Source organism: Oculina patagonica, chromosome 5 (genome assembly GCF_052425735.1).
Source record: "Oculina patagonica isolate OP01 chromosome 5, crgOcupat, whole genome shotgun sequence".
NCBI classification, from domain to species: Eukaryota; Metazoa; Cnidaria; class Anthozoa; order Scleractinia; family Oculinidae; genus Oculina; species Oculina patagonica.
The window spans coordinates 33,266,209-33,289,950 of NC_135762.1; the positions used below are offsets into that span (position 1 = coordinate 33,266,209).

Here is a 23,742-nt window from a genome sequence, read left to right on the forward strand (position 1 = left end):
ATGGGCCGGCCCCAGTGGAGAATGGTGGCAAAGGGCACGCCGATGGCGGAGCGGGAGACGAAGCCCCCCTCAATAAGCATGTGATAACGAGTAACAACAGACAACGCCACGGACACACGACATGCATAAAACGAGAGCAGCGGGAAAAGGGAGCGCGAAGAGCACGCAGCCAGAGGCACGCGCGGGAGCCCAGAGCCTCCGCCGCAGGCGCAAAAGAGAAGTGCTCTGGGGTCGAGAAGAATAAAACAGAAAACCGCGTTGTTTTTGTTCCCTGCGCGTGAAATCTGTATCACAAGGCACTGCTCTATACTAAAACACACCGATTATCTGAGAACACTCAAGGAATGTTTAAAACACTCGCTGTTTATGAAATTTCTCTCGTGTTCTCTGAATGCCACGAATCTTTGAATCACAAAGGAATCGAGCTGTGTTCACACTTGGTGACCGGGCACGCTTCTCGGCGATTCTCGCTCGGCACTCACGGTGCCCGTACAAAGTCTAGCTAGTCTAGACCTTGTACTCGAGCACTAAAGGGTTCTTGGGTATTTTGGTTACCAGTGTCTGAACAAGGGACTATTTTTTGCCGGTGCCCAGGTGCTAGTGCTCGGACACCAAGTGTGAAAAATTATGTCAATCATACAAGTGATAAAGAGTCGATCTGGGCAAACACTCATAAATAATTGTCAAAGAACTCGGCATCACGATCAAATTTTGCAAGATCAAAAGTTGTAAGACTTCTGCTTCGTCCCCTGGCCTCGCCCCTTGGTCGCGCGCAAGCAGACAGTAGCAGACAGTCTTTCCGCTCTTTACGTACGAGATGGAGCGGGGCCTGGGGACAAGTCAAGTAGACAGGCTTGAAGTTGTACCATTAATTATTGAACAGTTTTCCTGAACTTGTGATGTTCATAAAGATACGTCGTTATAAACTGCGGAAAGTCGCGTTTCAGAACAAGCTCCTCCAATATCTGAGCCGACACGGAAAGTCTCTCTGCATCCACAGCATTTTGAGCTTTCTCACGAACCAGCGCATCTGTTATACGCTGGATTTCATCACAAACGAGTGCTCTTGTCGCTGTGCGCCCATCTCCCTCCAAACGACACTGATGCCGAATAGCCTGCCAAACCTGGAGACAAAAGGGTGTATAAAGTGGTTAAAGACGCGAAACGAGATCTGTTTATTCAAGCTAACTTGGCAATATCTAAACTTTATGGGACAACAACATGCATCATTTGAAATGGGATGATAGTGTTTAATCAAAAATGAACTTGTTCCTTCTCTGCCCCGACCCCTGTTCCTACTTGAAAAAAAAAAAACCATCATACTTTAGTGTGCGTTTTTCTTACTTCCAATACTTACCTGTGATCTTGAAATCTCGGCAGTTGCTGAATCTTCTACAGCTCCATTCAGCACAAACACGCCCTCCCCTGTAAAAACACAAATGTAGATAACATATTCATACTCGATTCAAGAGTTTTATGCAAGTGCGTGCGGCGAAGGGAGCCGCTCTGAATGCAGAGTATGGTGCCATTGCGCTTTTGGTTGTCTCCTTCTCCACAGAGGGGAGTGCTAGAACCCGCATGGGACCTTCTGATGACGGATCTTAAGTAGAGCTTTGATGAACACCAGAAAAACCTCCCTAAACGCTGGCTAAAGAACACAAACACAACGACCAAAATTGGCAAAGTTTAACTGGCTGTAAACCTTCTTCCACTGACTTCTGGTCGCTCCGGGATAACCTCTTATTGTGAACTTCGTACGAAGTTCTTTTACACTTTTAGTCACTTGTTTGGAAGATAATGCCTTGCTTTCAGCCACTTGAATTAGGATACGAACAATGCGTCTGAATCTGTGTCAGGATAAAATCTCACACGGAAGGATAAGCGCAGATACAATATTTGGTAGAAGTTCTACAACTAAGATGGACACGTTACGTAAAGAGGAGGGCACGTCGTTTGTTAGGGCAACAACTCTAACAAACACTGCAATCTCACCTCTAAGCCACGCATCTATGAACAAGATTCCAACAGTGATGTTATTCTGTAATCCTTGTAAAGTAAATCCACCCTGAAAATATAAAAACAAATAAGCAAGTTTGTAATTCGTTACACGTTAAATGGTGAGTTGGATTATATAAGCGGTGGTTTTTCTTACCTGTGGAAGCTGCAGTAGATCTTTTCTCGAGACAAATACATCAGAACGGCTGACATGAAGTTGGTTCTTCGAATTAACTTCTGAATTCCACATCTGAAAATTGAGCATGAATTCGTTTCGTCAGTTTAGTAGAAGAAAGGGCTCCTGGAATAACATTTTGAAGAGTCAAGCTAAAATTACAGCTTCTTCCTTTATTAATTGGTTTTGTCTTACTTAACTGATCGGAATAAACTGTTCATAGCCTCTTTATTCTTCAACGTAAATAAAGAACGCTAAAGATTGTTTCGCTCCCCTCCCCAGCCTCTCGCGCCTCTCGTTTTGTGCTGGCCTCCAGTTCTGTCGCAACGCTTTTCTCGCGTTCAACGATCAAAGAAAAGTACGAGGAAAGAGAGGGATGTACTGTGAACAGCCTAGATCAGAACAAAAGGAACTAAAATGGTGGATTTTATGGCGGTTAAAGAAAACATATTAGACATATTTCGGCTTGATTGCATGTATGACACCAAGATTACTTAACCTGGATTAAAGGTTGCACCAGATGTGGATCAAACACCAAAACTCCGTCTGCTCCTGCCTTGATTTCTTTGAGCTTTGCTCTGAAAAATATAATAACTGAGCTTTGCTCTGAAATATATAAAATGAAAGATAAAAACAACAACAAAAAATCATAATTTATCGCCTGCAAAACAAAAAACGATTTTGGCATAGCTTCACCTTGTTTTAAATAAAGCTATAAAAGGTTTTTAAATGTGCATTCCACTTACCTGCAAACATTCCCAGTGATTTGTTGTCGGAGCTGTGGATTATTCTTTGGTAACACAACTGGCGCCATTCCACCAGTGGCGTGACAGCCCCGAGCGTGACATGTCTGAACAACAGGAAATAGAATCAGAATGGAAAATTGTGTGACAGATTTTGTAGTAACGCTATGCAAATAGTGTAAGATGCATGTTCTTCAGCCTTCAAAAATCAGTAGCAAGTGTCTCAGCATTAAAATGGTTGTATTTGTTTTTTTTTGTTTTTTTTTTTTTTATTGAGCCGTGATGTTTTGGACGTGAAATGTAAACGGAGCCTGTTTCTTGCTTCCTGATGCGTGTTCTGCTAACTAGACGCAGGTGACGCGATTTATCACAAAAATTATCCGAAAATTGAAAATCTAGTCTTTAGTTTGTGCCGAACAGTGATTTTAAGTGGATAACTTGTAGAGCATGAAATAACTGAATTGAAACCCGCTCTGGTGCCATGTGTCGTAAAAAGGACATGTCTTCTCTATATTTACCTTAATAACCAGGTCCATATAACTCTTGAGATACTGCTTGTCCATTGATACATACTTCTTACGATCAGGCAAAATGAAATCTGGTCGGTGTCCTAGGAAGGCAATATAGTGTAGTAACTTCGTAACGTTACTTCATACAGAAATGCACTTGGTTCCACTTAAACTGCCCGACCCTAAAGCGCGTAAAGTGTGTGTGTCCGTGAGTTTTTTTTTTAAAATAAATTTTTATTATTTTTTTTTCGATTTTTTGTGAATATATAAAAGCCAAAGCTTTAAAGTGCTACTATGATGATAGTACATGTATAAATATTCCGGATTCCAAAATCAGAATCAGTGTGAAATTCTTTATTAACTCATTGATTGAAACTAAGGTAAGATTCTAGCTTATGAGTTAGAATTTGATGGTACCCACAGTTGTCAGAATCTAATCTAGCTAGTTGACGCAGTTAACGTGAACTCGTCGTCTCGCTTTAAGAGGGTGTTAAGGATTATGGTCTCAACAGAACGCCAATATTTTTAGCCGTCAAGGTCTCGTTTAGGTCGTTTAAGGTTGCACATGAAGAAATAAAAAATACTTTGTCATACTGTTTTGGCAGCCTAGACTGACTGGGCATGATAAATGGTCTCTGAGTGGTCAGTCCTTAAAAAGCTTCAGCCAATTGTCCAGAGCCATCCCTTTTATATGAGTCCCCCCCCCCCCCCTCTCCGGGCTCACTGGTGCATTTATTCGGACACCTCCGATCACTCTTTGAGATTTGCCGTAACCATATCATGGCAGAGGTTCAGTTGTGTTATAGTTTTGAATCATTTGTCTACTACATACCAAAGTTGCTCACTAGCGAGGCTGAGTAGTCCCACATGCCGCAGTTCAGTCCAGCAGAGTGCTGTCGCAGTTCATACAGGATTTGATCAAGTTCAAATGAACAAAAGATACTTTCTATTAAAACACTAGCTTTGATGGATCCCTGAGGTAGACCAAGCTGAAATATCAAAAAGAAAAGAATATATTAATCACTTTTGTTTGAAATCTGTCCCCTTTATATTTTCCGCCGACGTCTTGCAGTGATGGGTATCTCCCTTTGAAGGACTCTCCGTATGTAGATGTAGATGTAGATGTAGACAAAAAAAACGACTTAAATGTTCAAAAGTATTTTATTACCCTTTGTTGAGTCCAAATAAAGACCTCATTCCACAGCTTCACTTCATTGGATCCTTCAAGCTGCAACAGAGAATGCAAGTTCAACAAAAGTGTGTTGCTAATAAGGTGCAAAGCTCATAAAAAGTTGATATAAACTCTTACCCAAATCATGATTGCTTTTGGTTTTGAGTTATAATTCAAGACACATACATGTAGCCCATGGGGCCAAGTCAAACCTGACTGGGAAAGAAGTCATCACTATAACCTTTCAAAAGTAGTTTTTAAATTCTTTATCTGATAACTTATTAGAACTGACAAAAAAAAAAGAACAATTTTATACCTTAGGTAAGTAGAAGAAAGGGCCATTTCCTTCTTTCATCATAAGCTTGCTGTTATGGAACATGTGAAGACCAAAGTCAAACAATGGACCAGGAACAACCCTTCCTCCAACCTATAAAGAACATTAAAAAGTTTTAAAAAAATGCTTTTTCGCAGCCTTAACAGAAAGTTGCAAAATCACATGCCAGAGTGCATTTGCAAACATGAGGGAGAGTGGGATGGGGAGGGGAGGGGAGGAAAGGGGATGAGTTGTTTTCCCTTTTGTCCATCTACTCCCAGCCGTCTGGCTTGCCATAATATGCCTGCTTTGTGTGCAAAATTATTTTAAATTATTCTTTTTTTTTTTTTTTTTTTTTTTTTTTCCCTTTTTTTTTTTTTTTTTTTTTTTGGTTTTTTTTTTTTTTTTTTTTTTTTTTTTTTTTTTTTTTTTTTTTTTTTTGGGCACGATATATATTTTTTTTTTTTGTTGTGTGCTTTACAATGGAGTACAGCTGTAAATATGGACTAAATTTTCTAACCATCATATTGAATTCCAACATGTTCCAGGCCCTGGGTCGGAACATGATTACTGGAGCATCGGACATTGCTGGAACTCCTGTTATTAAAAACAAGAGAGATTCATACAGTCAGTTTGCATTTAACTTAAAAACATCGCAACAAAAATGTCCATGTTCCAAGCAGATGGACTGTGACTACTTTATATAGCAATCATTAATAATTATAGATAACCTTATGGGCACAACTTATTTCTTCTGTTGTAAACATGCTTAATAATATAATGGAGTTTGGTTTTGTGTCTTATTCAAGAGGACACAGTAATTATTTTAAAGAAACGATTAAATAAAACCTAATGTCACTAACCTCTCATATTTCCATGTACAAACTGGTAGATGTTGTAAAGTCCTCGTAACTGATTTGACCAGGAAGGGCAATGGCCATCATCAAGATCAGTCTGAAAGAAAGCTTATTAGACATTTAAACAACAGCTCATACCCTCCCTCCCTCATTTGCTCGCTTACTTCCCATCCCCCTCCCCCACCCCCTCTGGTAAGTAATTACAAATAGATTATACAGTATTTCCTATAATTTTACATCTCATCTTGCTGATCCAAACATTTCCTCTTATTTTTTCAATATCAAAAAAAAAAAATTAAACCAACAGTTAAATATCTGGCACCACTAAAAAATAAAATTTATTGTCCCAAACCTGTTCCCAAGAAAAAAATAATATACCTGTATGGATGTAGAATTATTTTCATAAACTACCGGTAGATATTAAGTACGTATGACAGACTTAGAGAAATTTGTGACTTCATGACCATAATGTCTGAAGCACATCACACAGACATGTTCTAATACCTGTATACCACAAGCTGATGAATTGAGTGCCTTCATAAATAGTTCTGTGTTAGCAGGAGAGATGTCTCCAAGATCTACTGCTCTGCACTGCAGTCTGGGTGGAACAGGCAGCACCTTCCAGGTTTTATCCCTGACTTCTGCACTTTGCGGCTGGAAGTATGGCAGTTCACCCGTGTCGTTTAGATGTAGTTTCCTTATGGTTCGATATCTTATCATCTGCGTATGGGGAAATATAAATGCCAGGAATTAACTTCATGCATAATTTGTCGGATATACTGTAAATTATCTCAATTATTTACCAACATATTTCCACTGAAATCTTGTTTTTTAAAAGACGCAATGATTTTAATTTAAGAAGGTAAATAATAGAATTTTTTTTTATTCTTCAGGTTACAATTAAAATATATATAATTGCTTAATATGAATGCCGATTATAGAACCTTGAGGACACGGGAGTTGGAGGAAGAGTTCAGGTCCACTGTTTGAGAAATTATTCCCAAGCAACCATTAAGATCAGTGCTTTATGAACGGATAATACACTGTTATGATTTCTTTATACAAATTATATGTATGCTTTATGTTTTAGATTTGATGCAAAGGAAACAATAAAACATGGTTTTCTGTGGTTTACGCTCTGATAAAACACAGCTTTTTAGCCAATCCAAGTCCATCAAGTGCAGAATCAAAACTGTAAAACTTGTAATCATTTTAAAAGATAAATACCTGTTCCACATTATTGTCAAACTGTCTCACAAGTTCAACAACAAAGTTCAGTGCCTCTGGGGTGAGAAGAGTCTGATATTCGACTTCATAACAAGATGGTGGACCAAAAAGCTCCACATCATTCACTCCACGCTGCAAAAAGTAAATCAATAGATAGAAATGGGAAATAATGAAAATGAGGTTAGCTCTTTATAGGGGAGATTTTAAAGTGAAAGGAGTCCATCCCAATCAGGCATTCAGTTTGACTACTGAAAGAAAACGTTGGTCAGCAGCCGTGCAAAATCTGGGATTTTGTACAAATCCCTTCATTCACCACAGAGTACATGGGTCAAGGTATAAGGTAAGGTATAAGGTATTTTTTTAGTGGTGGGGGTGGGTGGGGGGTTAAAAATTTAAAAATAAAAAAAATTTTTTATAAAAAAAAATGCTCACTTTATTCCATGATTGTGTTAACGAAGGGTATCCTGATGAAGATGAAGTGTTCAACATGACTGGAGCATGGGACAAAAAAAAATTCTGACTCCCCAAAGCGGGAATCGAACCCATGGCCTCCCAGATACCGGTTGGGCGCTCTAACCAACTGAGCTACGAGAGACTCGTTGTGAACTGCGCCATTTACTAGGTTGATAAGTAGGGTATCCTTTTGCATTTTAAATGTGTTAACTGTAAATAATAATCACTTACGCTTAAGCTTGCCTAATAGTAATAGCCTATTAGCAGATCTGTGAAGATCGATTTCAAGCATGGGCAGATAATAATCATTTATATCGGTGTTAATTCTTTGTTTGTGTAAAGAATTTGGTACTCTGTGAATCCCTTTTAAGCCAGTGGGCAATTTTCCACAACTATTGCCAATATAGTAGCGAATTTGACCTTTTTTTCTGAAAAGTCAAATGCCCGAGAATTGGCAGGGGGTGGCATGGGCACTCTTTGTATTCGACTGATACACAGCAGAAAAGAATGGTTCTTCCCTTCTTTATACATCTTCCTCCGGTCGCTACTAAACCATATTAAAAATAAACAACAAATCAAATTTGGGATGTTGTACTGGTACACGGCGGTACACGTGCGGACAGCTGAAGCTCTTACCTTTCGTAAATCGTCCACAAGATATCGTCGATATCTTTCCCCATGAGACAAGCTCGGGTGGAGATGACCTGACACTGCCGAAAGTCGTCTGTTTGCTGCCATTTGTTGTGAAAGATTTTAAAATTTCACTAAACTTCTGTGGTTTTTATCGACTACTATCTCTCCATCCACTTCTTATGAGACACGTATTGGCGAAAACAGTCAGGCAACAATTTTTTTCGGTCCCAATCTTCGCGCGGTTAAAACTCTGTAGGGTGGGGAGGGTAAGGGGAGGGTGGGGTAGCGGGAATTTCGGCGGATTCCTTTATCCGGGCTTTATTCGTTCTGATGTGATTGTTTTAGCTTGTTTTCCACGTTTTCTTTTTTATGTAGCTTACAGTATTCGTGTATTTCTCCATCCTTTTATTGTTTTAGTATATTTTTATATAGATTGATGCTATTTGCAACTTTCAGTTGAACAAAAAATATCAAGAGAGTTGTAAATAATAAAGATGGTAAATTTCAAGCTCGGTGATAAATAGTTATGCATGTTAAGCAGCTACGCCTGGGCTCTTCGGCCGAACATGGTATTGCGCATGTGTAATGGAATTTATAAAGATATATTGGCCCGCTCTTTTCAACTTCAATAATACAAAAGGGTCAGTCAGGCGTAAACGTCTGGCTTTTGGAATAGTAATTAGTTACATTGGTTCACTTGTAGCGAAACACTTTCCGCGTTCTCCTGCTTTGGAGCGCAAGTTGTTTAGCTCGTTTGCAAGCAGTTGCGCGACTCAAGTGCCTTTTGCATGATCGAAGATGTTGCTTCTTGTTTTCTTTCTGCACATATCGCTACTTTGTGGTGAAACGTATGCTGAGGATGAAAAAGAAGGTAAGTTCCACTCGGATCAATTTTGTTCAGGAGGACAGGCTGAGCTGGTCACTAAATATTATTTGTATGACTGTTTAAAGATTTACTCCTCGTTTAATCTCGATTTAATCCCTGGGCATGTTAAGGGGTTTGGTTTGGGCAATCCTCATCGATCAATGACGATCAGTAGTAAGGAATTATTAAAAGTCAGTAAGTTGTGGATATACACACAGTCCTCAGAGAGATAGGTGCAGCAAGTCGGGGCGAAATGAAGTAAACCTTTCGTCGCTCCAATTTTTGCTGTTTACTTCGGTTTCTTCTAACTAGTAACTGCTCCTGGGTCTACGAGGATGGGGCTTACTTAGTCTCTGGGAAAGATTTCGTGTGTGACTCGCAGTGAAACAGGAAAAAAATTAAGTCTTCCTGTTTTCGTACAGTGACTTGTAAGTGACTGCAAACTATCAACATTGCTTATTGAAACAATTTGTTGTCGTTTACTGAAAGTCAAGTCTGTTACATCGTCACTGAAGAACCACAAAATAAGATTGCTACATTATAACAAGGTGAAAAATTTGCGTTTCATTAATTTTGGGTCTTTAGTTAAAATATTTAAAATCACACCCTTCAACATGACTTAATAGGCTTGGCCTACAAGTAAACACAAATACAGGAAAAACAGGATTGACGGAATGATACAAGAACAACACCAACGCGGAAAATATTTCCAAGTGCTGCTGTCAACTAATTTAAGATAACCAACCAATCAGCAAAGGATCAATGTATGTTTCACCGGATGTTTTTGTCCCGAAATGCGAGAGGGTCTGGGTACAATTAAGTAAAAGCGTGCAGTGATTCACAAGTACAATGAACTACTCTTCCTATATCTTTATCAGTATGAAAGTGCTCACTAATGTGCCTCTGAGGATATTCTACTTAGCGTTTGGATATTTTCTTCTTCACTGCGTATCATTCCAAATTTAACTGCGATTCTTGATCAAAACGTACGGGCGAAAGCCTGACATTTGAAGAAGAAAATTAAGTTGTTAAATTAAATTGTTAATATTTTTAAAGCAAGTTACAAATGACATACCACAAGCAGCATGATGTTAACTCTAAACAATACGAATTGCTGCCCATATTTTGTCTGATTTTAACTTCTTTTGTTAACGTTCTAATTTTGCTTCACGGTTTATATTTTTTACTGTTATAGATACATACATTACATATATTTGTCCATCGTGTGAAAATAGTTTTGAATTAATCCGAAATGTTACGTTTCTATAAATCTATCTCCTCGTTGTTGACTTAAATATTGAGTATTGCAGCATTGAGTATTAAAAGTATTTTCATACTTTTAATATTAACATATTTCCTTTTTTCTTTTATGTTAAACAGATCATTTAACGTACTTGCACTATCCTCATTTTCATTTCGCTGGAAGATTTCGTGCAGACACAGCTACATTAAACAATTTCCCAAATCTATTCAACCCGGATGACTTCGCTCAAAGTCAGATACAGCCAAGTTTTGACAACTGGAATCCCATGGGGAGTGGGGAGTGGAGTGTAGAAGCTGAAGTGACCCATGTGTGTTACTCTGACTATCGGTGCGTGGGCAATCTACCTGAAGAACCACTTTGTGGGGCTGATATAACAGGTAATTACAGTTAACATCCAAACACGTACACGCAAGTTTCCCACTCGATGTAAACACACAGAGCAAAATTTTGCGCAGGCAACATTTGTTCCATGTGTTGGCAGGAACTTAATTTCGCGGGACTTAATTTTCGTGATTTGGCCACAAAATACGTTTAAAACATAAAAACTACAACAAAAAACGTTAAAAAAATTCGTGGATCTTTAATTTGGCGATTTTTTGAAAATTGCGAAAATTATGTCTCGCAAAAATAAGGTACAATTACCAAACTGGTGTGGTAGTTAAAAAAAATAAACCGCAGCTAAAAAACATTTTTTCTTTCAGAGGAGAAAGTCGACGTTGCAATCGTTGCGCGCAATGCTGGAGAAGTTATATAAAAGGACTGATGAGACAATATTAAATTAAAATTGTTCGCAACAATTTCAGGGGTGAACAGTCGAGTCAATTTTTCCATAACGCGCAATCATGATACCCGCACAATATTATATCGGGTGACTGGGTCGTAAGTCGAATCCCACTTTGCATGTTATCAAGCAACTGGCAGTTTTCGAACCTAGACGTTTGGAAGACTCAAGAAGCATCAATAGCATTGTCAATTTACGTCACATAAATATACACTTCCTTTGTGCGACATCATGCATTGACAGATTGTGACATAAGCTTTACAAAATGGTATGTCTGAGAATTTGGATCGTTGTTGTTGTTGTTGTTGTTCTTGTTGTTGTCCATCCAAAATGGCACACATAGGTGCAAAAACGCTCTAAATTACAGGAACACCATATCACTACAACTTGCTGTTAAAGAAAGCTCGCTTGAAGTTAAAACATATATGCCACTATTTTTTTAATCTTCTAACACAGGAGGGGGAACTAGAGTGCCAGCAAAACTCGTTGACCTTGATCCACAAGCTCACAAGTTTGCAGAAGTCTGGGGATGGAAGATCCTGGTGGGTGATTATTTTTCAGCAGATTTTCAACCTGCCCCGTTCCAGTATCGTTGGGTGAAGACAGCGAACTCTTCAGACGGTGATGCAGAACAGGCAGCAGCCGGCCAGTCACAGCTGACAAACATCATCTGGAATGAGACCAATGCAGAAACGTCCAGAATCTTGCAGGAGTTAAAGAACAAAGCTATCAGCACCAGCGGAAAGCTGTCTATTCGGTTCAATATGGATTCATTCAATGAATTCCCAAAAGAACCTTATTTTGGCTGGGGTCGTATAACAGGTACTTGAAATAATCGTTAAATATTTTTAGTCGTTTGCACTCACCCTATAGTTTGATATTCCGAGGGCGGGTACTCTTTCTTTTTGGGAGGGGGGGGGGGGTGGGGTGTGCCGCTGAGACTCTGAAACCCTTACACTATACCAGACCATGTTCAACATATTTTGAGACCCTATACTAGGGGGAGAAGCCACGAGCCAAGCTGCCCACACTGCCAGAGCTTATCCCGGTTTCCGTAGCATTAAGCGGCTAGGAATATTACTACTCTCGCCATTGCTAGTCCATTGCATGGTTCCCCCCAGCATTATGTCGCCGGTACCCATTTATAAACCTTGGTGGAGAGAGGCACTGTGAGAGTAAAGTGTCTTGCTCAAGAACACAACACAAGTGACCCGGGCCGGGGCTCGAACTCGGACCGCTCGATCCGGAGTCCGGCGCACTTACCTTTAGGCCACCGCGCCTTCCATCTATACTAGACTAGACACTGAAAATCCCTACCCTGTCCCAATTAATGTTTTAAATGGAAAACCATGTGTCAAAAACGTTGTCGCGATGACTTAATTTACGTTTAGGAAAGCCTCTTTAGATTTCCGGCAATTGTTACCTTTTTCTAGACCAAACCTCTCTGATTTCTATACCCTATCCCAGACTAACCTGCTTGAAACTATACCCTTCACAGCGACACATACCTATATAGTTCATATATGGGAGCCCCCCCCCCCCCGGGCTTGGTATCAACCCACGACCTGACGTTTGTACACGCTGACTGATGTGATGGATGCTATGTTTAAAGTTCTTCAGTATTGCACCAATATCTCTTAAAACTATGATTACAGTCGCTAGAAATTAATCACAGAAGGGAAGATCATATGTGGAATATTGCAGTGAGAATTTATTTTTAATCTGTCGTTAAAAATAACAGGTACGATTGGCCTGACTGGGCTTCAATCCTCGCCATTTACGCCTGGTGAAAGAATCCTGAAAGCTCAAAGGCAAGGTCTCCAGGACGCCCCATTCGTGTTAAACAAAAAAGCCAAGAAGCTGACTGTTGATTTTGGGAATAGCCTACCAATCATGAAAAATGGAAGCCATAACGTGAGTTTTATAGACCAGCTTCTTGTGGCGATACCAAGAAGACCGGTTAGTGACAAGCCTGTTTCCTGCGCAGATGATCTGCTAGCTCTTGGCGTTGTACTTTACCGCATAGACAACTGGTACAAAAACTCCGCCGGTGTGACTTCTTTTCCACCAATCGGAGTTTTATCCGACGAGGAAATGGAAAGACTTGAGAATACACCCCTCGTTATTGCAGAGGTAAGAAAAATCCTTTTTGTTTCAAAAAGAAATGATCGCCAGGAAGGAACCTAATCAAGCTCATGGCAAACGAATTCGTTTTCTTGGGCGCCTGGCCTAAGTTGTTCAAAAGATGGATAACGCTATCCATCGGATAAATCACTATCCGGTGGATAGCGCAGTATGTTTTGTTAACACTTATAGTGATTTATCCAGTGGATAGCGTTATCCACCCTCAGTTGAACTGACAACTGGGCCCTGATCGTTAGCCCTTGTTATTACGTACCTGCGCTATATGGGCCCCAATCTGTGAAAAATGTATCGCACCAAGAACCAATCACGTTTGAGAATTTGTTTAAGGTGCGATCATAAATAAAGATAAAAAATAATGATCACCATACTGATAGATGCCATTTAATCTTAGACAAAGATTATCTGAGTTTACCCCTTTTCCACACATGCAAAGATTCAAATGTTTAACATCCAGAACTCTCAAGACTCACTTGCATTGTGACGGTGCACGGTGCCGGCTCAGAACGAGTAAAAAATATAACAATTGAAATAGTCCGCATTGGAGCAATAACACTGGTTGTAAAGACAATAATTCAATTTTGTGTCGTTTCTTCACAGGTCGAAGGAACATGGCCCGCAGTACAATGCAAGAGAATCCTGTTTTCTGAGGCCACAGATGGCATTCAAGTCCATCCCTTTACACCCTGGGTGCTGAGAGCAGAACCAGGAGATAACGTGGAAATATCTTTCCTGGCCACGAAATTTGGACGCCCGTCAGCCGAAACGGTAATCCATATTACACCATTTGTTTGCCCTAAAATATTTTACGAATATGGTGGACCTCAAATTGGAACCGAACCGCTTCCTTTTGCTGCCCAGAACCTTACAACCACCCAATCTGGAATGGCCACCATAACATTTAAGGCTCCTGATCCTTTGAAAGCAAGGAAGTTCATAGATGGTCAGCTGTACCCGTACGTTTATTGGCCAGAGAGCAATCCTATCGACCCACAGCAAACTTGTGATGGAAGCAATTTCTTGTACCTTCTTAACTCGTATTTTATTATTCGAGTTTTCGACAGATATTACTACCAAGATCCTCCAACCTGGAATGACGATGTGTATCCCATTTTTAAAACATATGCTAATTTGTATCCCATAATGACACTGAACTACGTCGATCTCGGCAACTACCACGAAGTTACCAAACACATTTTTCACATCAATATGACGATGAATCTTCCAAAGACCCATCCCAACTACATGCCAGTAACTCGAGACTTATCGAGAGACAAACAGAACATGATTTTTAAATGGCTAAACCGTCCTTGCCCTGGTGAAGAAGTGGAGGATTTTACACTTGATCTGTTACGGCAGCACCTTCAGACAGCCTTAGAAATAGAGCATGCCACCATACCAACATATATGACTGCACTGGCCACGATAAAGGAGAATTACAACACAGAAGTACAAGACATCTTCAAACAGATCCTTATACAAGAAATGCTGCACTTGGCCCTGGCTGCAAACCTCTTAAACGCAGTTGGTGGAAAACCTGTGCTGTTTTCTTCCAACTTTTTACCTCTCTATCCCACGCGACTTCCAGGTGGATTGATGCCTACGTTGCAAGTTCCAATAGAAAAGTGCACCATAGCTCTGATTGCAGATATCTTTATGGCAATTGAACAACCTTCGATCACGGCAGATTTTGTTACAAGCTCTGAGCCTTCTACGCCAGAAGAGGAAGAAGAAGGCATCACACCTGGAGCTGACCCAAACCAACATCTTAAGGTTACAGGAGAGTATGATACAAAAGGTGAGTTGGGCTTGAGTTGGGCTACAAGAAAAACTGCTGTTTATGGGACCGTGTCACGGATTTTAGCCAAACTTATGCATTACAAATGACCATCAAATTCGTTTAAATATATAAAATATTCTCTTAAAACAGTGAAGAAATATTTTAAAAACACAGCAAATGCAAAAGAAGGTACGGATGGCCAAAAGTGTCGAAAATTTAAACGGATTGCGATATGGGTTTTTGAAATATGGTCCGGCGGAACAGTTTTCAAAGTTAATTTTGTCTGCTTGTAACGTTAAATTACAACACCCGCGGGAGACACATTTGGCTGTAATGAAGCCATGGTTTTGTCATTTAGAATCATAGAATTAATTTCTTTGCAAACATTTAGTTTTTATAGCGAATATTTGGCAAAATTGACACAAAATTGGCAAAACTAAAATTGCTTTTTTTCAATTTCTGTATTTCTGTATATTGCACTTTAGAACACTTCTATAAGATAGAGGAAAATGATTTTTTTTACAGACAAAAACAAAGAAGAAAGTGCTACAGTGGTTTTGTAGATTTTGGAATACTCATAAGAATTTACAAATCTTTAAAATACTGCGTTTGATCACAGATCAAATTGGTTGGTTTGAACGAACGACGACTTGGTTCGTGTCGAGTTCAGGTATGGAATTTGGAAAGAAAAACTTTCTTGAGCATAGCTCTTGACATTAATTTTGTTCATGATTGGCGTTATGGAACTATTCGGCTATATTTTGCTTTTATATCCCACATGTAGTTTCAAACAAGTGCAGCAAAAGCCCAGTGAAGTTACATGTTAATCACTGACATACGTTGTGGTTTAAATTTATCTTAGGTTTAAAATTTTTCAAACCAGTTTTATTTCTATTTCCCTTTGTCTCATATTCATTATCATAATCTGAAACAGAGAAAATAAAAATCAAACTGGGTTGAAAAATGTTAAAGCAATGACAAATTTAAACCACAAGTGATATATGCACTTCTCCTTTACACAGAAAGTAAATTTAAAAAATTCATTAAAAAGTCATTGAACATCTGTGATTGTTTGTCATTTCAGAAGACTCGAGCACTTCGATAAAGAGAAAGAAATGTGGAGATATACCATCAAAGAATGTAAGTAATTTTTGCAGGGGTTGAAATGAATCAAAGTACATTTGTGTATGCTTCGTTTGATTATTTTATTTGTGAAGTGGTTGGTTGGTTGATTGTTTTTTTGATTGATTGATTGAATGAATGGACACATTAGTAATTTGTTTAAAACTTCTTTTCAGATGAAGGGGGGTCACAGCTATCCAGACGAGATAAAGCCAATATTCCACAAACATTACAACACAATTGGAGAATTCTACGATCACATCCTGCGCGCTTTTACCTTTTTGACAAACAATGGTACAAACGAGACTATATTCTCCGGGGATAAATCCAAGCAGCTTTCATTTGATTTCCCCTTTGGCCGCTATGGAAGATTAATCAAGGTTACCGATTTCGAAAGCGCCAAAAAAGCCATCCAAGAGATTATCAGGGAAGGAGAAGGCAGCTCTCCGTGTAATCCATTGGACTGGTCGAAGAACAATGGTGACCTATCTCATTACTTTCTGTTCAAGTCCATTGCTGAAAGTCATAAAATAAAGGTTTATAACTTTAGCGATGAAGAATACGATGATACAACTGCTGGAATTGGAAAAGAGACCACACCTCTCTTCAAGGTCAGAATAACTTTATGTCAGTATAACTTTATGCGAGGATTTTAAAAATACTTTAACTTGAGATTTTGGTTGTGCACGCTTTAGGTGGAAGGAACTCGGTGTGCAATGTGCCACAACCAATGACAACGAATAATGTACCCTTTTACAGGGTCGTAACCAGGTATATTTTTTCATCGCTGATCCCACATTTTAGCTCTAAATTTTGATCCCTGATCCCCAAAATGCGGCAACATTTGATCCCTGATTCCATTCTGATATCCCATCTGATTGGCCGATCCCGATCCCATGACTTGTGATCCGGGATCCTGGGTCCATGATCCCGATCCCGGGGCTGTGATCCCGATCCCAAGGCTGTGATCCCTGATCCCATATACCTGGTTACGATCCTGCTTTTAACAAATATGAGCGAAATACACAACTTCTTGTAATCGTTATTTTGCTCGCCCCACGTTAACACTTGCACTCTGACACCAGTTTAGGTTCGAGTTCTGGCTATATAGTTACATTAGTTGAGACTTCATCCTTACTGTAGAGCGGTTGGATTAATGTTCAAACCCTTAAAGTCAAAACTTGGAGCATCTGTGTACTCATGGCGCATGTAAGAACAGTTACCTACCACACTGATTTGGCGAATTAGCTTAATTAAAAAGGTTTTGGTAGTCTCAGAATTAAATCAATGAATGTACTTTTGACTTTCTAGATCTGCCATGGAGAGTACTTTTTCAATGGATCTAAAATATTCTTTGATCCGGATGGTGTCTGGCCCATGGTAAACAACCCTCGCCTGAGAAAGCTCGTGCCAGGCTCTCGTGCAGACGTCTTGAACAGAGAATTCAACAAGCTTTACACAAACCTCCTCCGATCCCTTGAAGTTACGTTTAATGGTCACCCAGATAAATTCGGTGATGCACTGGGATTAATGTTTTCAATAGACAGGCATCTGAAGACGCTCGTCCGTACACCGCTGGAACAAGATGGAGACCCGACAGTTGGGCCAAACGCAGGGCCAACCTTTGAATTTATTCCTGATTAGTTGATTCACTTGAGATAGCAGCAGAAAGTTGATAAAAATTTGAAACCCTGCGCAGCGTAGGGCTGAATGTATAAATGAAAAAATGTAATACTACGCTGTAGTCAAAAAATAGTCGGGAGTATTTTTTTTTTACTTCAGCGTAGTATTTACATTTTTTTCATTTATACAGCAGCAGAAAGTTGTTTGCTGCAATGGCGTGTCACGTGTGACATGTCACGAGTGGCGTGTGGCGTGTGCCATGTCGCGTGTTATGTGTGGTGTGTGGCATGTAGCGTATGGCGTGTGGCGTGTGCCATGTCGCGTGTTATGTGTGGTGTGTGGCGTGTGGCATGTAGCGTATGGCGTGTGGCGTGTGCCATGTCGTGTGTTATTTGTGGCGTGTGCCATGTCACGTGTTATGTGTAGCGTGTGGCGCGTGGCATGTAGCATGTGACGTGTGGCGTATGCCATGTCGCGTGTGATGTGTAGCGTGTGGCGTGTGATGTGTAGCATTTGGCGTGTAACTGTGTGGCGTTTGGCATGTAAAGTGTAAACGTGGAGGTACTAACGTGTGAAAAGAAAAAAAAATTGTGTGTAAGAAGTTTTTGTTTTTTTTAAACCAGCCGATGGACATTAAGTCTGTCAGCGAATGTAGCTATTCCTCTGAATTTTTACGCTTTACATCGTGTATGTTCACTGTTTTCCCCTCGTGTATGGAAGCCAGAGAATAATCATATTCTTTTAAAAGGCTTCTCATTTTATATAAAATAAAATAAAAAACAGAACGTGTGCAAACCAACCGTGACTGCGAATCCATTTAACATGACGTTTGTTTTTTAGCGAACGTTTTCGTCAGCCGTTTGAATTTGTCCGTGAAGGTGAACATGAGAAGTTTTGAGCTGTTCCTAAACACGTTAATAATGCTCCATTTTTTCTGGATGATTATTTTAACTGTTATTGCAAAAGTAAAAACAACCAGCACTGGTGCTTGACACAGGAGAAGCCACGAGCCAAGCGGCCCACACTGCCGAAGCTTATCCCGGTTTCCGTAGCATTAAGCGGCAGGAATATTCTACTCCCCCTGAATGGGATGCTAGTCCATTGCAGGGTTTCCCCCCAGCATTATGTCGCCGGTACCCATTTATACACCTGGGTGGAGAGAGGCACTAAGAGAGTAAAGTGTCTGCCCAGAACACAACACAAGTGACCCCGGCCAGGAGTCGAACTCTGACCGCTCGATCCGGAGTCCGGCGCACTAACCATTAGGCCACCGCGCCTCCCTTGACACAGTGCTGCCAAACTACCGTGATTGCGTTACAGCATGCTGTAGTAAACTTGCGATCATCCGCCTACCCCCCCCCCCCACCTCCCCCATCCCTCCCTACATCTCATCCTTCTCCCCTCCAACAATGAAGACGCCTGAATGCAGGTCATTGTAATTAGCAAACGACGACAACTGAAAAGTTCGTACGCCACTTTAAAAATGTCTACAAAGTCTGACATGACGGAGAATACAGTATTTGTATGATATTCCGATGTCAACTTTAGGAATTTATTATATCATGTTCACATTCTGTGATATTTTAGAGATATGGCTATGTTTGTCAGGTTTCAGCTGTATTTTCAGATTTTCATATGTTTACCTGTGAGACAAAATAGTCCGTGGAAACATTTACACAACTGAAACGCGATTGCACACTTGCTTTCAATCAACACGTGCCTCGTTCCCAGGCATCGCTGAAGGGTTTGACAGCTAAGAAGCGAAAGAACTCCATTCGGACCGTGTCTAAGCCCTTTGAAAAGCAAGCGACCATTTCGAAATACTCTTGGTCTAGGGGACGTAGAAGAAGCAAAAATTTAGCCTGCTGTGTGGCCAGATCGTTTTTGATTTTCTTTCAGGAAAAAGAGACCCGAGATGTTCTCGTGCTGCGCGATCTGAGCAACTAGGAAATGATAGGAAATGGGCCCTAATACTTTTCGTTTCTTTTCTTTGACCGTAAGAATATCTAGTATTTTGAGAGGTTTCTCTCGTTTGCCCATACCATCATAAAAACAGAAAATGGAAAAAAAAAAGAAAATGAACAAAAATGAAAACAGAAACTGACCATATACCATGACAGCTGCAGATGCTTATATTTTGGAAATTAAATTAGCCTTGAAATTATTTGACATCGGTTCCTCCAAATACAAACATTTCATTCTCTAAACGGCGGGAAACCGCGAGTTGGTTAATTTTTGTTTTTTTAGTGAATGAAATAGATGAAAAAGCTGAATTAATCAAATGACACGCGAGATTTTCGCACTAAAATAAAAAATATATAGTATGCTATAGTATGCTATATATACTATGTACATGGTGTTATCAATCTCTATAGTATGCTATATATACTATGTACATGGTGTTATCAATCTCTGTTCTCTCATTATTATTCCCTTCAAAATTATCAAAGTCTTACGCCTTATAAGGACTTTTGTATTGACTTAGGGTTTTCATTATGAGGTGACTTTTGTTAAAGACAAAATAATTCAGCTTTGGCTGAATATCCATCAGCGATTTACAGTCGACTCGTCTCTTCGAAAATACGATGTCAGTATTGAGTCTGGTGAAATCTGAGTGACTTGATCTTTCTTCAAACAAGGAAAAATCCTCGCCAATATTTCCATCACGTATCCCCGTATCTCCCTCATTCTCCAGCAATATATAATCGGATTTAATGAAGAGTTCAAAAATCCGAAGGTCATTGTAAGATGAAAGATTCCTTTTAGAGCAAGACCGGGGCTTGTTGTCGCCATTATCATTAGCGTATTCGCGTACGGTAGGTAGCATGCCGTAAAAACGATATAAACATACAAAACGCTCATGGCAGACTTAAACTTCTTTTTGCTCAAAGCCAACTCTTTGTAACATTCCTCTATCGGCCTTTGTTGCGTTCTTATTTGCAAGCGGTGTCGTCTAACAGCGAGATAGATTCTTACAAATGTTAGTGTTGTCGTTACGAAGAATATGATTGTGAACGTTGTGGATACAGCTTCACGCGTAACGTCTCCCATGAATAAATAACCAATGGCCGCCAATGCGCTAAGTGCCCACAATACAGCAAGCACGAGGGTGACCTTCTTTTCTGTTACAATTTCTTTGTAGCGAAGATGGAGTGTGATGGCCAAGAAGCGATCGAAACTTATGGCTGAAACGGTGAAGAACGAAACGCCAGCAAGAAACAGTCCCACAACGAGGAAAGCAATCCTGCTTTGGCATTGAGAAACGGCCGACGAATCGCCCAAAAGTACGAGCACAACAGTTATATAAAGTGGCTGTACAACAAGGCCAACCCCGAGATCCGAGATCGCTAAACCAAGCAGAAGTATTTTTGATGGAGATAAGGAGCAAGTGGTCTTTGTTAGCGCGCAGATGATAATCGTGTTACCAAAGATTGCAAACAGGGACAAAATACCGTTGAACACGGAAAACGCCACGAACCAGCCATAGAAGTCTTTCTTGTCTGGATAGTATTTGGAAATATCTTGACAAAACTCCTGCACAATTGTCATTTTGTATCTTGTTCTTGTATCTATGAAGCCCAAATAGCTCGAAGTCCTCAGACAGCTTCGGACCGTAGCTAAATGAATTTTACAGTATATGAATTATTGATAAGCTTAGCTTCTACTTACACACTTAATTGCTTCGCAAAATATAATAACGGTAGTTTAAATCTTTCTCTTGAATTATGAACTAAGTGGAACGTTTCAAATCCTTCAATCGATCTAAAGATTATTTGAATAAAATCTTCTAGTGGTTCCGACGAATACCCCGCGATCTTCCTGAGATTCATGTATTTTTCTGGTTCGTAAGGTCGTATATTTGCTATTTCGTAAGTTATTGGGAATATTGTTCAAATTGTCAGTTGCCGGTCACAAATAGCCATAATGATGATGTCAACAGGGTGCCCATTGCAAAAAAGACGAAGATAATTTTTGTCTGATCATTTTGACTGCGGCGGTATTAAAATGGGGTTTTCACCGACTTACTGTGTAAAAACAAATTATGTTTTTAACTGCATGAGGCAATCGGTTTACGGAAACTGGACTATCTTGCTGATTTGCATTTACTTTAGTTTTGTGCAATTGACAATTGCCATTATATTCCCCATCGAGAATTTATACAGTACTTTTTGAAGAAGAAATTTATGCATAGTAGACGGTTTTTGAAAGCTTATATATTAAAAAACCTCGGTATTATATTTCTGCATTAAAATAGTGGTCTCTCTCATCTTTCTACGCAGAATTTTTCTCTGTTTGCAGGCTTTTTTAAGTGTCGGAAAAATAAAAACACCCCAACATTGTATGATAGGAAGTCAAGATAATACTTTATTTTTGTAAACACGGGGCTTTAAGTAAGCTGGTTTTTACTAACCCCGCCATTTTTGCGTGATGGGAATGACAGATATTATATTGCCACAACCTGCCGTGAGTCTTGCGTAAAACCAGAAATAAGTGTATTAAGTGCGGTGTATATCAGTTTTCTTTACTGAAAAAATAAGTTCGGTATCTACCGGCGAACATCTTTAATCACCTGAGAAACACGCCATTATTCGAAATTCACAAGAAATAAGAACGTGATTTTCCAATTATACTAGAAGGCAAGTCGCAATATAGAAGCGTTTTTTAATAATTATTATTTTGTTCAATGTTGCGTTCAAACGCAGCTGCGCAAATTAGTCCATCCTGAACACCTCTGACAAAGGATTTTGAGACTGACATGACATCTTGCATCAAATTATACGTGCGCGTAGAAAAGCTTAATCTAGAAGTTACGAATTGATATATTTTTTCACTGGGATAGTGCAAATGGCGATTAACGAATTCAAATGTGTCTGTAAATGTCTCGCGGGTCACTTCCAATTATTAATTTTCTCAGTTCGCCACAAACCCAAATATTTCGCCCAACTGAATAATGGTTACTGTGTTGCTAAACGAACTGCAACAAATAAAGAGTCCAACAAGACTTTTCCGAGTTAAATCTATGTAATAGAACTGAAAATGTATTTAACTTTTGGCAAGATTTAGTTCATATTTTCCTCTAAAATATCTGCTCTATAAAATTTCTAGTCTGAAAAGACACAACCATAACAACGCCGTGAACTATTGATTTTAATTTTTTTTATTTGGTTCTCCTTAAATTTGCCTTGTGTACATTTCGTTGCGTAAAGTAGACACAGAAAATGACTGCATTTCTTTTAAAACGCCTCGAGAAAATTAATACATACAAAATAGGATTTTTTAATTTGAACAGTGAATGAAAACGGGACCCTTTGCCCTCATTCATAAAAAGATCAATCGAAAGAAGCCATTGTGTTTTGCTCAAATTATTGTTTTTTTTAGTTTCCAATTATGCATGTCCGTACTAGAGTTGTCGCTTTTGATCATTAAGGTAAAGAAAGCTGGTTACGCAAAATTAAAGAAATAGAAATGTGCGGCTTTGTAAAAGATATTTGACAACTAGTTTTAAAATTGATAAGTTTCATGAAAATTGGTATTTTTAAACGCATTGCCTTTTATTTGTTTTAATAAAAAAAGAAGAAAAAAAAGAAAAAAGAAAGTGTGTTAAGGTGATGTTACACGGGACAGTTTGCAACAACGATTTTCGCGCAACACCGTGTCAACTTTTTGTGGTATGTTAAACGAGTCAACTTTTCGCGCAACATCGTGCAAAATGTACTCGGCAACATGCATGTTACACGAGACGATTTTCAGCGCAACGCCAACTCGCAACATTTCGCGCGCGCGTCCAGGCCATGTTGAACAGAATTCTGGGAAGGTGTTGCGAGAAAAATCAACAACTCTCAACATGTTGCCGAGTAAAATGTTGCGCAAAAAATCGTCCCCGGTACCATGTAACACGGTGAACGATTACTGTTGCGCGAAAAATCGTTGTTGCAAGTCGTTTCGTAAAACAACGATTTTTCGCGCAACAATGTTCACCGTGATTTTTTTTTTGCACTTCTCGTGTTTGATGCAAGGCAGGTGTAGGGACCAGTTGAAAAATGTTTTTGGGTTTGGTGTTCCTACCACAAGAACTCTTGGCTTGGTTT

The 23,742-nt window shown here is 39.5% G+C and overlaps 3 protein-coding genes across 5 annotated transcripts; 1 reads left to right on the plus strand and 2 right to left on the minus strand.

Annotated features, from left to right (window-relative positions):
- Positions 1-243: 243 nt before the first annotated feature.
- LOC144653748 (malate synthase-like) lies at positions 244-8,285 on the minus strand. Its single transcript, XM_078513839.1, has 15 exons — positions 8,080-8,285; positions 6,991-7,122; positions 6,268-6,483; positions 5,770-5,860; positions 5,427-5,503; positions 4,910-5,020; positions 4,591-4,650; positions 4,255-4,411; positions 3,432-3,523; positions 2,917-3,020; positions 2,670-2,748; positions 2,153-2,245; positions 1,993-2,065; positions 1,358-1,425; positions 244-1,124 (listed from the first exon to the last, which is right to left on the minus strand). Exons 1-15 carry the CDS (start codon positions 8,179-8,181, stop codon positions 873-875), a joined length of 1,707 nt encoding a protein of 568 aa, XP_078369965.1. The 5' UTR covers positions 8,182-8,285; the 3' UTR covers positions 244-872.
- A 310-nt stretch (positions 8,286-8,595) lies between these two features.
- Positions 8,596-18,452, plus strand: LOC144653729 (uncharacterized). 3 transcript variants are annotated; one of them, XM_078513804.1, is made up of 10 exons: positions 8,596-8,947; positions 10,322-10,582; positions 11,443-11,808; positions 12,728-13,119; positions 13,729-14,926; positions 15,528-15,578; positions 15,993-16,048; positions 16,207-16,641; positions 17,342-17,701; positions 17,854-18,452. In XM_078513804.1, exons 1-9 carry the CDS (start codon positions 8,875-8,877, stop codon positions 17,672-17,674), a joined length of 3,165 nt encoding a protein of 1,054 aa, XP_078369930.1. In that variant the 5' UTR covers positions 8,596-8,874; the 3' UTR covers positions 17,675-17,701; positions 17,854-18,452. The 3 variants fall into 3 exon arrangements, with proteins under 3 accessions (XP_078369930.1, XP_078369929.1, XP_078369931.1); XM_078513803.1 differs by having other exon boundaries at positions 17,342-18,452; XM_078513805.1 differs by lacking the exon at positions 15,528-15,578 and having other exon boundaries at positions 8,598-8,947; positions 17,342-18,452.
- A 685-nt stretch (positions 18,453-19,137) lies between these two features.
- On the minus strand, positions 19,138-21,202 carry LOC144653764 (melanocyte-stimulating hormone receptor-like). The gene is made up of 2 exons (XM_078513864.1): positions 20,043-21,202; positions 19,138-19,989 (listed from the first exon to the last, which is right to left on the minus strand). Exon 1 carries the CDS (start codon positions 21,200-21,202, stop codon positions 20,201-20,203), a length of 1,002 nt encoding a protein of 333 aa, XP_078369990.1. The 3' UTR covers positions 19,138-19,989; positions 20,043-20,200.
- Between the last annotated feature and the right edge of the window lie 2,540 nt (positions 21,203-23,742).